General features: G+C 49.9%; 1 protein-coding gene across 1 annotated transcript in view; it reads left to right on the top strand.

Moving 5' to 3' along the window:
- Positions 1–10,408, top strand: part of Sdk1 (sidekick cell adhesion molecule 1) — a 944,655-nt gene extending 934,247 nt beyond the window's left edge. The window contains exon 45 of the mRNA XM_087903322.1: positions 9,129–10,408. Within this exon, the coding sequence (XP_087759448.1) occupies positions 9,129–9,383 (255 nt within the window). The 3' untranslated portion in view covers positions 9,384–10,408. The remainder of the gene's footprint in view (positions 1–9,128) is intronic.
- The last annotated feature ends 2,250 nt before the right edge of the window (positions 10,409–12,658 follow it).

Here is a 12,658-nt window from a genome sequence, read left to right as displayed (position 1 = left end):
GGTGTCACCGCATGGTAACTGCTCTTTGAAGAGCAGCGGGTGAGGGGGCAGGATGGCCTTGCGTCAGGCTTCCTGCCGCCACGAATAGAGCTGGCCCTTGTGGGCAGTGTCCTTAGCTGCAGGCCCACTGTTCCCTGCAGTACTGGGCATGTTGTCGGTGGTGACTGTGACAGGTGAGTGTGTGGAGGGTTCCCTGTGCGCTGACATGCATGACTCTGTGGTACTGAGCACTTATTGTGGGGCCAACCTTCATGTCGCTCGCTCTGCGCATGCTTGGAGTTCACCTAGCCCTGTGGGTGGGTCGTTCTTCCAACATTCTCAATAATCCCAACATTTGGCGGGTGGAAAGAGGAGATCAAAAGTTCAAGGTCATCCTTGGCTGCATCGCAAACTTGTAGCCAGCCTGGTTCTCGAAATTAATTAATGAATCGGTTCATTAATTAAAAAATTTTTAAATAGGTTAATAGGACATGCTTGGGTCTATTTCTTCTCTCAAAGGCATGAGATGGCTTGAGGTTCAGAGTCAACTGATCTTTTTAAAAAGGTAACAAGATTTACCTAAGCATTGAGCTAGGAAAAATGCATACATATGTTGGTGGAAGTTTCTGTCCTACCTGCCACTTCCCAAATAATCAACACAGAGGCTTAATACTAATTAAAATTGCCTGGACGATAGCTCAGGCTTGATACTACCTAACTCTTACACATGCTTTGTCATGTGGCTCATGGCTTGTTACCTCATTTTCTACAAGTCCCGCTTCCACAGCTGCTGGCTGACTGGTGTCTCCTCTGACCCCGCCCCTCTTCCCCCCACCATTCTGTTTGGCTTTCCCTCCTCACTTTATCCTGTTCAGTTATTGGCCAGTCAACTTGTTTATTAAACCAATCATAGCAACATACATTCACACAGTGTACAGAAGGATTATTCCACAGCATACATACATACAAACATATATACATGCACACACGTGCCAAAATACATATATGTGCACACATGCATAAATACATGCATATACATATACGTGCATGCATGCTTTTGTACATTTTCTTACACATTCATGAATATATATGTATATATGTACATTTCACCACACACACACACACACACACACACACACACACACACACTCAGAAGGGGGTTGAGCATGGAGAAGCCAAAGAGGGAAGGAAGGAGGGCAGGCACAGAAGAGGAGGGGCTTTGTAGAGGAACGCCATTCTGCTAAAAGGAATTCTGAAAAAAGCTTGCCTTTCTTGGCCTGTGACTTCCTGGGGAGAGATGAACAAATATCCTTTGACCCCATATAGGGCACTGACTGCCGACCAAAGAAATGGCCCTACCCGAGCCTAGCTTAGTAAACCAGTGAGTTTATTTGGGTTCCTTACAGGACATGGGTGCTCCAAAAGTGTTGCATCACCCAAAATCCAGTCCTGCATGGGTGACAGCTCAGAAAAGCTGCGCCTCAGAGCTCCATGCGTGCCTTGCAGGCAGCCTGGCAGGTGGGAGCACCTCCTCTCTCTTCCCAGCAATTGTTTGTTTATATGACTCTAGGGAGGGGCCTTGAGGCTCTTGAACGTTTCAGGAGTTTCCTGAGACTTGTGAGTTTTCTGTACCTCTTGAGTCTTCGTGAGTCTCCCTCCAGGAACACAGGTTTCAGTTCGGAGGTGAAAGCTACATGACAGTCACATGTGATGCTCAGGGATCAGAGGCTTTGGAAGCTTTCCCAAGGTCCTCACTGATGAGGTGGCCAGAGCTGAGTTCCCTCTCTCCTACCACACTGCCTCTGGGAACCACTAAGGCACACACCTGTGTGACTGAGGAAGCCAGGGGCCAATGAGCTTGGGTGCCTGGCACTATAAGCCCTATGCACTGTGGAGATCCCACTCTTATCATTCCCAGGGGTGCCCCATGGTTCGCAAGACCTTTGGGGTAGAAGTTCCTTCCTGGAGTAAATGACTATATAAACATGCACAGTCTCCTAGGACCTTGGGGTTCTGGGTCCTGAAGCCTCTCAACACCCTTCCACCTGAGGCCTCCTGACTGCCAGCTGAGAATCCCTGGCCTGGGACCACTGGGGCTCCCTGGCTCGTGAGTGGATGAGTCTTGGCCAGCTACATGTTTTTCAGGGTTCTTTGTCTTGCTGTGTCAGAAATGTGTGAACTGAGGGAAATTGCAAGCACTGAGCATCTTAGGACCACAACCTAAGATCATTCTGGAAGGGCCAGCTCAGACGGTGGCGTTCACTTGGACCAACCTCTTATTTCTGTCTGGAGTACTAAGAGGAGCGAGCCATGGTGTTATGTGGCACGGTATCAGCACACTGGCAGGCTAACACCAGGCAGGTCCCGTGTCTCCATGAGCACAGATTTTTCAGCATGTCAATACTTCTGGAAATGGGTTCTAGATGTCCTGTGTGAGGAAGGCCCTTTCCCAGTGACACATTGGCTTCTAGAGAAGATGACAATTCCAGCAGAGATGTGGCAGGAGTCTTGCTTTCTCCTCTCTTGGGGCTCTGAAAACAAGGAACAAGGGCCAACTCCCGTGTCCATCTGGTATTGCCACGGACATGACCCCAAGGCAAAGCACTAGATTACACTGTAACCCCAAGACACGAGGTTTTGCATTTGAATCTTCAAACTGCCGTCTAGGGAAGAGAAACATGTTAGATCTATATACCAGGCTTGGGGGCCAGAGGTGTGCTCAGTTGTTTCAGGGTTTGCCTAGCACACAGGAAGCCATGGGTTCCATCCCCGGTACTGCATAACACACAATGTGTGGTAGTACACGCATGCAGTCTTAGCACTCAGGAGGTAGAGGCAGGGAAGGGAAGTTCAAGGGCATCCTCAGCTACATAGGAAATGTGAGTCATCCTGGGCTACATGACACCCTGTATGGGAAAAAAAAATCTCAAGCATATTTGCAAATGAGTGCTGCATCATTCAGGTGGATGCTATTGCTTAGCAACCCTGAGTGTTCCTGCATGGCGCTCGCTGGTCTCTTTAAGAGCCTCATCTACACTTCTGTTTCTGCCAACCCCTAGTTAACGGTCCAGAGCAGAAAGTGTTATGTTAGGAAAATAAGCATCAGGGCTGAGCCACATTGACCATTATCCCCTCTGAAGGTCAGAGTCATTCAGACTGAAGACAAAGCCACTAGTGAGCTGGAGCCCCCAGAGGATGCTATTCCCAGGGGGGACAATGAATTGGCCAGGGAAAGTGATTTTGTAAACATCCACCTGCGTGTCTTTGGAAACAGTACTCAGGGAAGACCTGAGTAGAAATTTATGAACGATCCATTGGGGCTGAGGAGCTGGCTCAGTCAGTAAAGCCAGAGCCTGCTAAGCAAATATAGGGATCTGAGTTTGATCCCCAGACCCCATGGAAAAGCTGGGATGGTGGCAAAGGCTTGTAAACCAGCACTGGGGAGGCAGAGACGAGTGGATTCCTAGAGCTCACTGACTGGGCAGTCTAACCAAATCAGTGAGCTCCGGGCTAGTGAGAGACCATCTCAAAAACTAAAGTGGAGGGTGGAGAGATGGGTTAGTGGTGGAAGAGATTGCTGAGCAAGCATGGGGACCAGAGTTAAGATTCCCCAGAACTCATAAACCCCATGCATGGTGGCGCAGAATCCCAGGGTTGGGGTTTGGCCAGAGGCAAGGGAATCCCAGATGCACACTGGCTGTCACTGAAGCTGAATCAGCGAACTCCAGGTTCAGAGAGAGACCTTGTCTCAAAGACTAAAGTGGAGAGAGACAGGAGGTGGGGAGAAGACATCCATCATTAGCATTAGATCTACACATACACACACACACATACACACGCACACATACACACGCACACATGCATGCACATACACCCACACATATACTGCCCCCCAGAAAATTTTTTAAAAAATAAAGCAGCTTTCAAGATTCTTCCAGCTCTAACTAGTTGGAATGACCCCTCATACCTAACTGGTTCCCTGGTAGTGTGGGATTTTTCATCTTGCTGGTACCTTGCCGAGTTCTGAGCCGACCCTCGCTGCAGCTCACCAAGCATTCACAGTGCAGCCTGACGCAATACTCAGTCACCTTCTGTCCTTTCTGTGGTTTCCCGGGAAACCAGCACACCAAGACTTCACATCACAGGCAACAAGGAAGAAGGGAATGAACGGAGGAAGGGAGGGAGGGAGGGAAGCAGGGATGCTTAGGCTGGGTCTTCTGTCTCTGTTAATCTAATCCACATATTTCCCTCATGGACATGCCCAGAAACTTGTTGCTATGGTGATTCTAATTCCCACAAAACTGACCATCAAGATCACCTATCACAGTCTCCTATCTGGTCCCCTTGTGACCTTAGCCACAGACCCCTGTCTGTATATTGTCCTCATCTTCGGTTCATGAAATACTCAAGGGTGGACATAAGAAATGGTGTGAAGCTGCTCTTCCCCTCACCCTGACAAAATGCCTGACTGGCTTTGGTTGATCTCATACAGGTCTATGGGCACGGGACACAGCATACGTTTGTCAGTCAGTAAAGGGCTTGCAGTACATGCATGAGGATCTGAGTCTGATTCCAGCATGGATGGAAAATGCTGGGTGTGGCGTTACACTCCCAGTGCCGGGGAAGCAGAGGCGGGAGGAGCGCTGAGGCTCGCTGACCAGATAGCCCAGCCAAAATAGAGACTGACAACAGGGCCCAGTGAGAGACCCTGTCTCAAGTATCAAGATGAATGGCTCCTGAAAAATGACACCCAGGTTGTCTTCTGGCTCCCATGTGCATACACCCACATATTTAGATCCATACATGCACACACGCACGCACACATGCACACACACACACACACACACACACACACATGCAAACACGCACACACACAAATACAGACTTTCACAAAACTGTAGCAGTCCATTCTAGCCCATCTAACCTACCCTTGACCCTGCTTCTCTCTAGCCCCATAGCTGCCAGAAAAGGGCTGGCAGGAGGTTTGAGAAACAGAGGAGGCCTCTGGGGTTTCCGGGTGGATGCTCAAAGGTCTCGTGGAGGCGGAATTTACAGACCATGGTTCCACTGGTGACTCCTTCATTGCTTGGTTTCATTTGAGCCAAGACCCACCCGTACAATCTCAGCCTCCCAGTGTCCAATGGACAGACAGAAATTGTCTGGAGTCCACAGGTGCTCTATTCCCACTGCCATTGGCTGAGACTCCCCCGTGGGCGTGTTCTGAAAAGCTCGTTTGGATTTGTTGTTGATCTTGGTCCTCTAAGCCCAAAGATAACAAGAGGGACTGAAGCTAAAATTTTGCGTGCCGCCTCAAAGGAGAATAAAGTTAGCCCCAGTTTATGGAACTGGAGAACCAAACAGCCATCACCCCATCCTGGGGGCCCACTGAAGTCCCCATGAGAAAAGAGATGGCTTCTGTGGGTCTCAATGTCCTCCTCCAGGACTTTAATAATCCAAGACAGCATCTGCAGATTTGACAGAGCAACCACACAAGTCCTGCAGCCCCGCTCTCGCCTGTCTCCGTCCCTTGTCTTCAGGTCCCAGTTTAGGTAGAGCATTGCCTCCTAAGTGTAAGGCCCCTAGAAATCAGCTGGAGGCTATATCTTAAACACAGTAACAAATCCTGGTCTCAGGAGACCAAGAACCAAAAACGGGGTGTACAATCGGGAGCAGGGAGTCCACCACAGACTCATTAAGATCTGCTTCAGCCTATGTCTCCTTTACTGATCTTTTCTATGACAACACAAAGAACATAAAATAATTTTGCCTAAGTTAAGAAACGAGAAAGCACAGAGTAAGTCAGACATTGCTTTGCCTCACACCTGTTACCCAGAACCTGAAGGCTGAGGTAAGAAGATGGAAATCACAGAAGGGGAGCCAGCCTGCTCCACACAGGGGAATCTTTCTCGAAAAACAGAAGGGAGGAAGGGAAGAGGGGAGGGAGAGAGGGAAAGCCGACTGAATACTTCTTACAGGTGTTGCTGACTTATTGAATAAAATGAGCGGAGACCCTCAAAGGGATGATCCTCAGCATCACTGGGAGCGCAGAGCTCTCCTGGTTGCTGCAGAGTGTGCTTGGAGTCCCAGCACTAGAGCAGATGAAAATGCAGTCACCGGCATATTCCAGCAGCCTCCCCTGCTGCAGTCTCTAAGCCTCCTCAGGCAGTGTGGGTCTTGACCAGAGGCCACTGAGGGTGCCCTCCCCACCTCGGACATGCTGAACTTTTCTCTTTGGTCCCCAACAGCTCACATCTTGGTCCCCTGCAGACGAAAGGCCAGGAGCACTCCCAGGCCTTCACAAGTGTGCATTCTGAGGCAGGATAGAGAGAAAATGACAGTGGAGAAAGAAAGGAATGGAAAAGGCACCCCCCAACACACACACACACACTCTGGAGTCTCCCCAAAGCTTCCCACCAGCTGATAACTAAGAATTACAACATGGCTGGGTGGTGGTGGTGCACACCTTTAATCCCAGCACTTGGGAGGCAGAGGCAAGTGGATCTCTGTGAGTTTGAGGCCAGCTTGGTCTACAAAGCAAGTTCCAGGGCAGATGGGGCTGTTACACTGAGAAACCCTGTCTTGAACCCCCACCCCCAAATTGCCACATGATTAACATTTACTGTGAAGCTTGTGGACATAGCGACAATCTTCCTCCCATACAAAGGTATTTTATATTAAAGAGCAATGAACCAGGCTTAGGTTCTGAATGCATATAACCTCAGGTGGGGCCTCATTCCTCTCCCCGACATTTTCTGGGAGTCTCAAAAAACAAAAACATCCTACATTAGCTGAGTTAGTTTTACCCAGTCAACTGAGGGCCTGTCAGGTGCCACTTGGGACCCACCTTGTGACCTCATTTAGTTTTCTTAGCAGCCCTTTGAGGGTGATAACAGCATCAATCCCCACCAAAATGGTGTGCGTGGTGGTGTTGTAAAGATGCAGAAAGGCAATTCTTCCTGAAGAAGCCCACACCTACGCTCTCAGGGTGTTCTGTGCACCCCATGTCTTCTCTTAATCCCAGAGCTTCTGAGCAGTGTTCAGAGTAACTTTTAAGGCGCTGGAGAAATGATTAAGAACATGTATACTATTCCTGCTGAGGACCAGATTTTGGTTCCCAACACCCATGTTGAGCAGCTCACAACCGTCTCTAACTTCACTTCCGGGGGTCTGCTGCCCTCTGCTGGACTCCACACAAACTGCGTGTACACACACACACACACACACACACACACACACACACATGCTGAGAGACACATATATGTGCGAAACTGAAAATTAATCTTTTCATTTTCATGTGTATGGGTGTTTTGCCTGCATATCGTCTGTATCCATGGATGTGAAGTACCCAAGGAAGTAGGTGTCAGATCCCCTGGGAGTAGACTTACAGCTGGCTGTGAGCTGCCATGTGTGTGCTGGAAATGGGACTCCAGGCTTCTGGAAGAGTAGCCAGTGCTCTTAACCACTGAGCCATCTCTCCAGCCCCCAAATAAAACTTTTAAATATTTATCTTTTAAAACATAAACTCCAACTTGGGCTGTGAAGACAAGAAGACCCAAGTTCAGGTTCTGAGTACCCACTTAAAAGCTGGGCACGGCAGCATGCCCAGCATCGGGAGGCAGAAACAGATAGATCCCCATGACTTGCTGATCAGCCAGCCAGCCAAGGTAAAATGGCCAGCTTCAGATCCACCGAGAGCCCCTGCCTCAAAATAATAAGGTGGGGAGGAAAATAGGAGACAGCATCTTTCTCTGCCTTCCATGTGTGAGCAGATGGATATGTAAACCCACATACACACATGCACAAAAATATCACCCAAAAGTAAGTAAATAAAATAATAATAATAAAAAAAACTCGTCAGCGGCGCTGTTGGACAAGCTGTACGCCCTTGGCCTGTTGTCCACGCTCTGCTTGCTCAAACTCAGCGACCCTATCACAGCCTCGTCCTTCTGCCGCCGCCGCCCTGCCCACTTTGCTCCTCAAGCTATGCACGGCGCAGCACCTCTAGGCTGCTGTGGCCTTTGCGGAGCAGGGTCACATCTGCATCAACCCTGATGTGGTCACTGATCCCGCCTTTCTCGTCACTCACATCATGGAAGACTTTGTCACTTGAGTGGACTCGTCCAAGATTAAGGGGCACGAGCTGGAGTACAATGAGGAACGTGATGACTTTGATCTGGGTGCCTAGCGAGGCTTCTCCCTGTTGCAACTACAGGTCACTGACCCGGGGATGGGAGGAATCGCCCTTTGTGTTCCGGGAAATTTTCTTCAAATTTGAACTGATAATTAAATGACTGTCTTAGGAGTCAGTGAGAAGCAGTTTTGTAATGCACTGGAGATTGTTAGCTGCTAGTGCCTTAAACTTGGTGGTGCAGAAGCAGGACGTTACCCCTCCTTTGCTATCGTCTTGAAATAGGAATGTACAGATGGAGAATTGGGGCTTTTTGGTTGTTGTTTTGTTTTTATATATAAAACGATGCAACTTGAATGTTAAGTGTTCACTCTCTCATTTTAAAAAAATATTTAACTTATGCCAATAAATGCCCCTACCACCTTGTTAAGTGTTAAAAAAAATAAAAAAATAAAAAATAAAATAAAATAAAATAAAAAACTCCAACTGTGCTTCTCACTGGCTCAGTCCTGAATTTTTCTGCGGTGAAGCCACAGATCTGTTTCGCCTGAATGAATGTGATGGAGCTCAGTCAGTGTGCTGGTTACTTTGAGTGGATTAGATGCTCAGTGGATTAGTTCCTTTTCTATTGCCGCGATAAAAACACCATGACCAAGACAACTTATAGAAGGAAGAGTTTATTAGGGCGTAAGGTAAGAGTCCATCGCTGTTGTGGTGGGAAGGCATGACAGTAGGCAGGCATCACTTAAACTACCATAGGCTGCTCCCTGCTCCGGGTGACACAGCACCATCAAGGTCTGCGTTTACAGGCACTGTGGGGACTCTGTGTGGGGACTCTGTAGACCTCTCCCAGGATGGGAGAAGGCATAGACCTATCCTGGGCTTCCAGGAAGGTGTCCCGCAGGCCACCCTCACCTCGGGTGACTAATGGGAGTCCCCCTGTTTCCGAATGGCCCTCCCTCACCAACTCCCTTTCCCCCTTTCTCACGTGGCTCACACTGTCCTTCTGCCCCATACTCAGGCCTCGGACTCGGACTACGAGGAAGCCCTGCCCAAGCACTCCTTCGTCAACCACTACATGAGTGACCCCACCTATTACAACTCCTGGAAGCGGCGTCCCCCTGCTGCAGCACCACACAGATACGAGGCGGTGGCCGGGGCCGAATCGGGCCCACACCTGCACACGGTCATCACCACGCAGAGCGCGGGTGGAGTCTACACACCAGCTGGCCCTGGAGCCCGGGCCCCCCTCACCGGCTTCTCCTCCTTCGTGTGACGTCACGCCTCCATCAGGGTAGACGGGTGCAGAACTTCTGGAGTCTATTTTTGTTAAGACAATCAACTCCGATAACTGAGCTGAATTTTTTTGTTTCACACAAAAAGAAATAATAATAATAATTCTGATAAGCGATCTTACCTACTGGTGAAAACTAGGTTTCACTTTGGAAGGTTTTTTTTAATGGCTTTTTGTAACATCGCTGCAGGAAGCAGGTTTCTTTGTTTTCTTTTCTTTTTAAGAGAAGGTATCTCCCTGGTGCGATAGCTCGGCACCGCCGGCGGGGGGCGCTCTCGACACACCCCAACCCTGGGCTTCTCTGGCCTCCAAACTATCTGGGAAGGCGAGGGCTGGCAGGAGGGGGCAGAGGGGGACAGGTAGATGGCATCCGAGGCCACTTCTCTCTCTACCTCCTTTTGGAGAACCAGCCAGCCTGGATTACTTTCTCCATCTTAGGACAACTTGAGACTCCTTGCTCTCACCTGTGCTTCAGACAGTTGATCTTACCCCCCTGGGTTCTGTCCGGTTCTCACCAGGGTCCACACGGTGCCACTGTGGCATCTAGCCCTAGCCTTGGAGGGCTCAGCTCTGCAGTCCCTCTTCAGGGTGGCGCAACCCTGGTTGGGGCTTCCCATTTCTCTCGCTCTTCCTCTGTCCTCTCAAGCTGACAGTTACAAGAACAGGAAGTCCCTCCCCCAACTGGCTCCGGAGGCCACTCAGGCCCATCCAAGGCCAGCCAGGGCCTTCTGGTGACCACACGACACACAGCACACAACCCACCCCCGCTAAGCAAAGAGAGGAGCGGAGACGCGTGTTTTTGCAGTTGCTTGTGGCAGTAGCAGGTGTGCATTGTTGAACCAGAGTATTTTTTAAACCTTTTTATCTTTTCTTAAACTATGTCACATGAAATGAATGCGTCTTTGCTGTCTCCAGGTGCCTTTTAATTCATTGTTCAGCTTTGTACGTGGGAAAGACGAGAAGCGATCGCGTGTCTCCAAATAAAACAATGGGCTCTGAGAAACCAACCTGGGCCGCGCGTCACCTAGCACACCCCATACCGGCGGCGCACAGTGGGGACAGCCTGCCCCTTCCTCCTCCTGATGTCCCACTTCTGACCCCTGGTGCTGCCCCCTCTACCCTGCCATCCAGGGCCAGCTTTTTAGCCTTAACAGGTTTTCTGAAAATATTTTTTTTTAATTTTCATTGTTTCCATGGTTTTGGCTAAATGCAAAGAGTACCAGCTAAGTGGCCCTCAGATCCCATGAGTGTCCTGCCACCCCTAGCTTAGGTCCAGGGTGTGGATGTGACCAGCTGGCTCCAGCCATGGTGTGCCCCAGGGCTGCGGGAGCTCCATGTGCCCAGGTCCTGGAGCAGTGGGTGAGAAGGCTCTGTACTCCCCAGGATCTGGGCGCCCAGAGAAGTCTAGCTGTTTAATGTGACCAGCAGGGGACTTTGCAGTCCTTTTGCCTTCCAGGAGAGGCAGGGGACATGGATCTTGTCTTGACTCAGATGCCTTGGAAGTTGTGGGTGTGGCCCCAGGACACAGGAAGTTCTCCTTGGGGTTTAAAAATATATATATAGGCCTTTCAGTTTTCCACAGAAAAAAAAAATCTCAGCCCTCCTCTCTCTTCATCTTCTCCTCCTTTCCCGCCTCCTCTTTCTTTCTTTCCCGCTCCCTTCACTTATCCCTCCCCTTCTTTCTTTCCTCCCTCTTTCTTATACTCCTCCATTTTACCCCTCCTGCCTTTACTTCCTATCTCCCTTCCCTCCCTCCTCCCTCCTTCCTCTCCCCCCTCCTCTCTCCCTCCCTCCTGCCTCCTAGTGTCCCTTCTTCTGCCTTTCCTTCCCTCCTCCTTTCTTCTTCTTCTTCACCCCCCCATCTCCCTTTTCTGAGCTGAAGGGAAAAAAATTCTAAACCAAAAGTCCTAGATGCTCTGCCCAAAGCCACTTCTGTGTGGGGACTGCCACCCTCGTGGTCCATGGAAGTGATCCTGTGTCCACGTCAGTAGACGGCGCCACCTCCTCCCTGGCCCCAAAGGAGTGAAGTGAACAGAAGATGCATGTCACCAACTGAATGTCTGGAAGGTGGCGCCCACCAGAGGACAGAGACCAGGCTGGCTCCTGTGCACTTTGCTTTCTTTAGCCATAAGGACTTGGTTGCTCTAACAGATGGGGAATCCTTGGAATGGTCTGGTTTGCCGTGAGACTATGCTGGGTTTCCTCACGATGACTTGGCAGTTTGCAGCACTGCCTGCGACCCCTCTCTGAGCGGTAGCTTGTTTTCTATGGAAAGATCTTTTCAGGATGCCTTGGCCCTGTGACCGCTGATCCTCAGTGGTTCTCAACCTGTGGGTCTTGACCTCTTTGGGGTCAAACGACTCTTTCACCAGGGTTAGATAGCAGATAGCCTGCATATCAAATATTTATATTACAATTCATAACAGTAGCAAAAATTGCAGTTATGAAACAATAATGAAAATAATTTTAGGTTGGGGGTGTCACCACATTAGGAATTGTATTAAAGGGCCACGGCATTAGGAAGGTTGAGAACCACTGGTTTAAAGGGACTCTGTCCCGTTCACGTGCCCTGCACCAAATGCAGGGGTTGAGGGTTTTTAGTTAGATTTCAGTCTCCCAGAGCCACGGGGCACTGGCTAATGTCCTTCCTAACCTCTCACTGTAGAAAAGGCATGGACACATCACAGCTGCAAAACGGACTTTGGATCCACGTCTCGTTCTGAAAGATCCAAACAGGCAGGATACAGATGCCCTTCTGGCTTCTCCTGTCATATTGAAGAAGTCACCTTCTCAGGTGTCTAATGATGAGTGATAGCCAAGTCTACCCACTGTGGCCTCAGTGACTCTGTGGAGACTGCTCAGCCCTGTGCGGCCTTCCTTCCCGCTGAGCCTTGTGGGTGGCTTTACAGGTGCAGACGTCCCGAGAAGATGTCAGAGTCCTGGCTGACATCCTGCCGGTCTTCCTCAGCATCTCCCCAATGCCAGCGGGAAAATATGTGGGTGGAGGGAGTGTCTCCCTTCCCTGGAGCCCTGAGGGAAGGCAGAACAACTGCCCATGAGGATGATGTGTGCTCTGGAATGTTCTTTGGATGCGGTGTTTGGACTTGGTCTTGATCATCCTGAGCATGGTGTGCTTGCACGGAGGTTCTTAGCATGGGTTTTCATTATTCCAAGATTCCTGGATCACAGCATGGCTGCTCACCTGCTGAGCCCCCAGCCCACAGACTGACTGCCAGGGACCAGTCTGAGAAGCCAGG

Source organism: Myodes glareolus, chromosome 2 (assembly GCF_982192425.1).
Source record: "Myodes glareolus chromosome 2, mMyoGla1.1, whole genome shotgun sequence".
Classification (NCBI taxonomy): domain Eukaryota; kingdom Metazoa; phylum Chordata; class Mammalia; order Rodentia; family Cricetidae; genus Myodes; species Myodes glareolus.
Note: the sequence above shows the minus strand (reverse complement) of the source record. Positions and strands in the feature narration are given on the sequence as shown.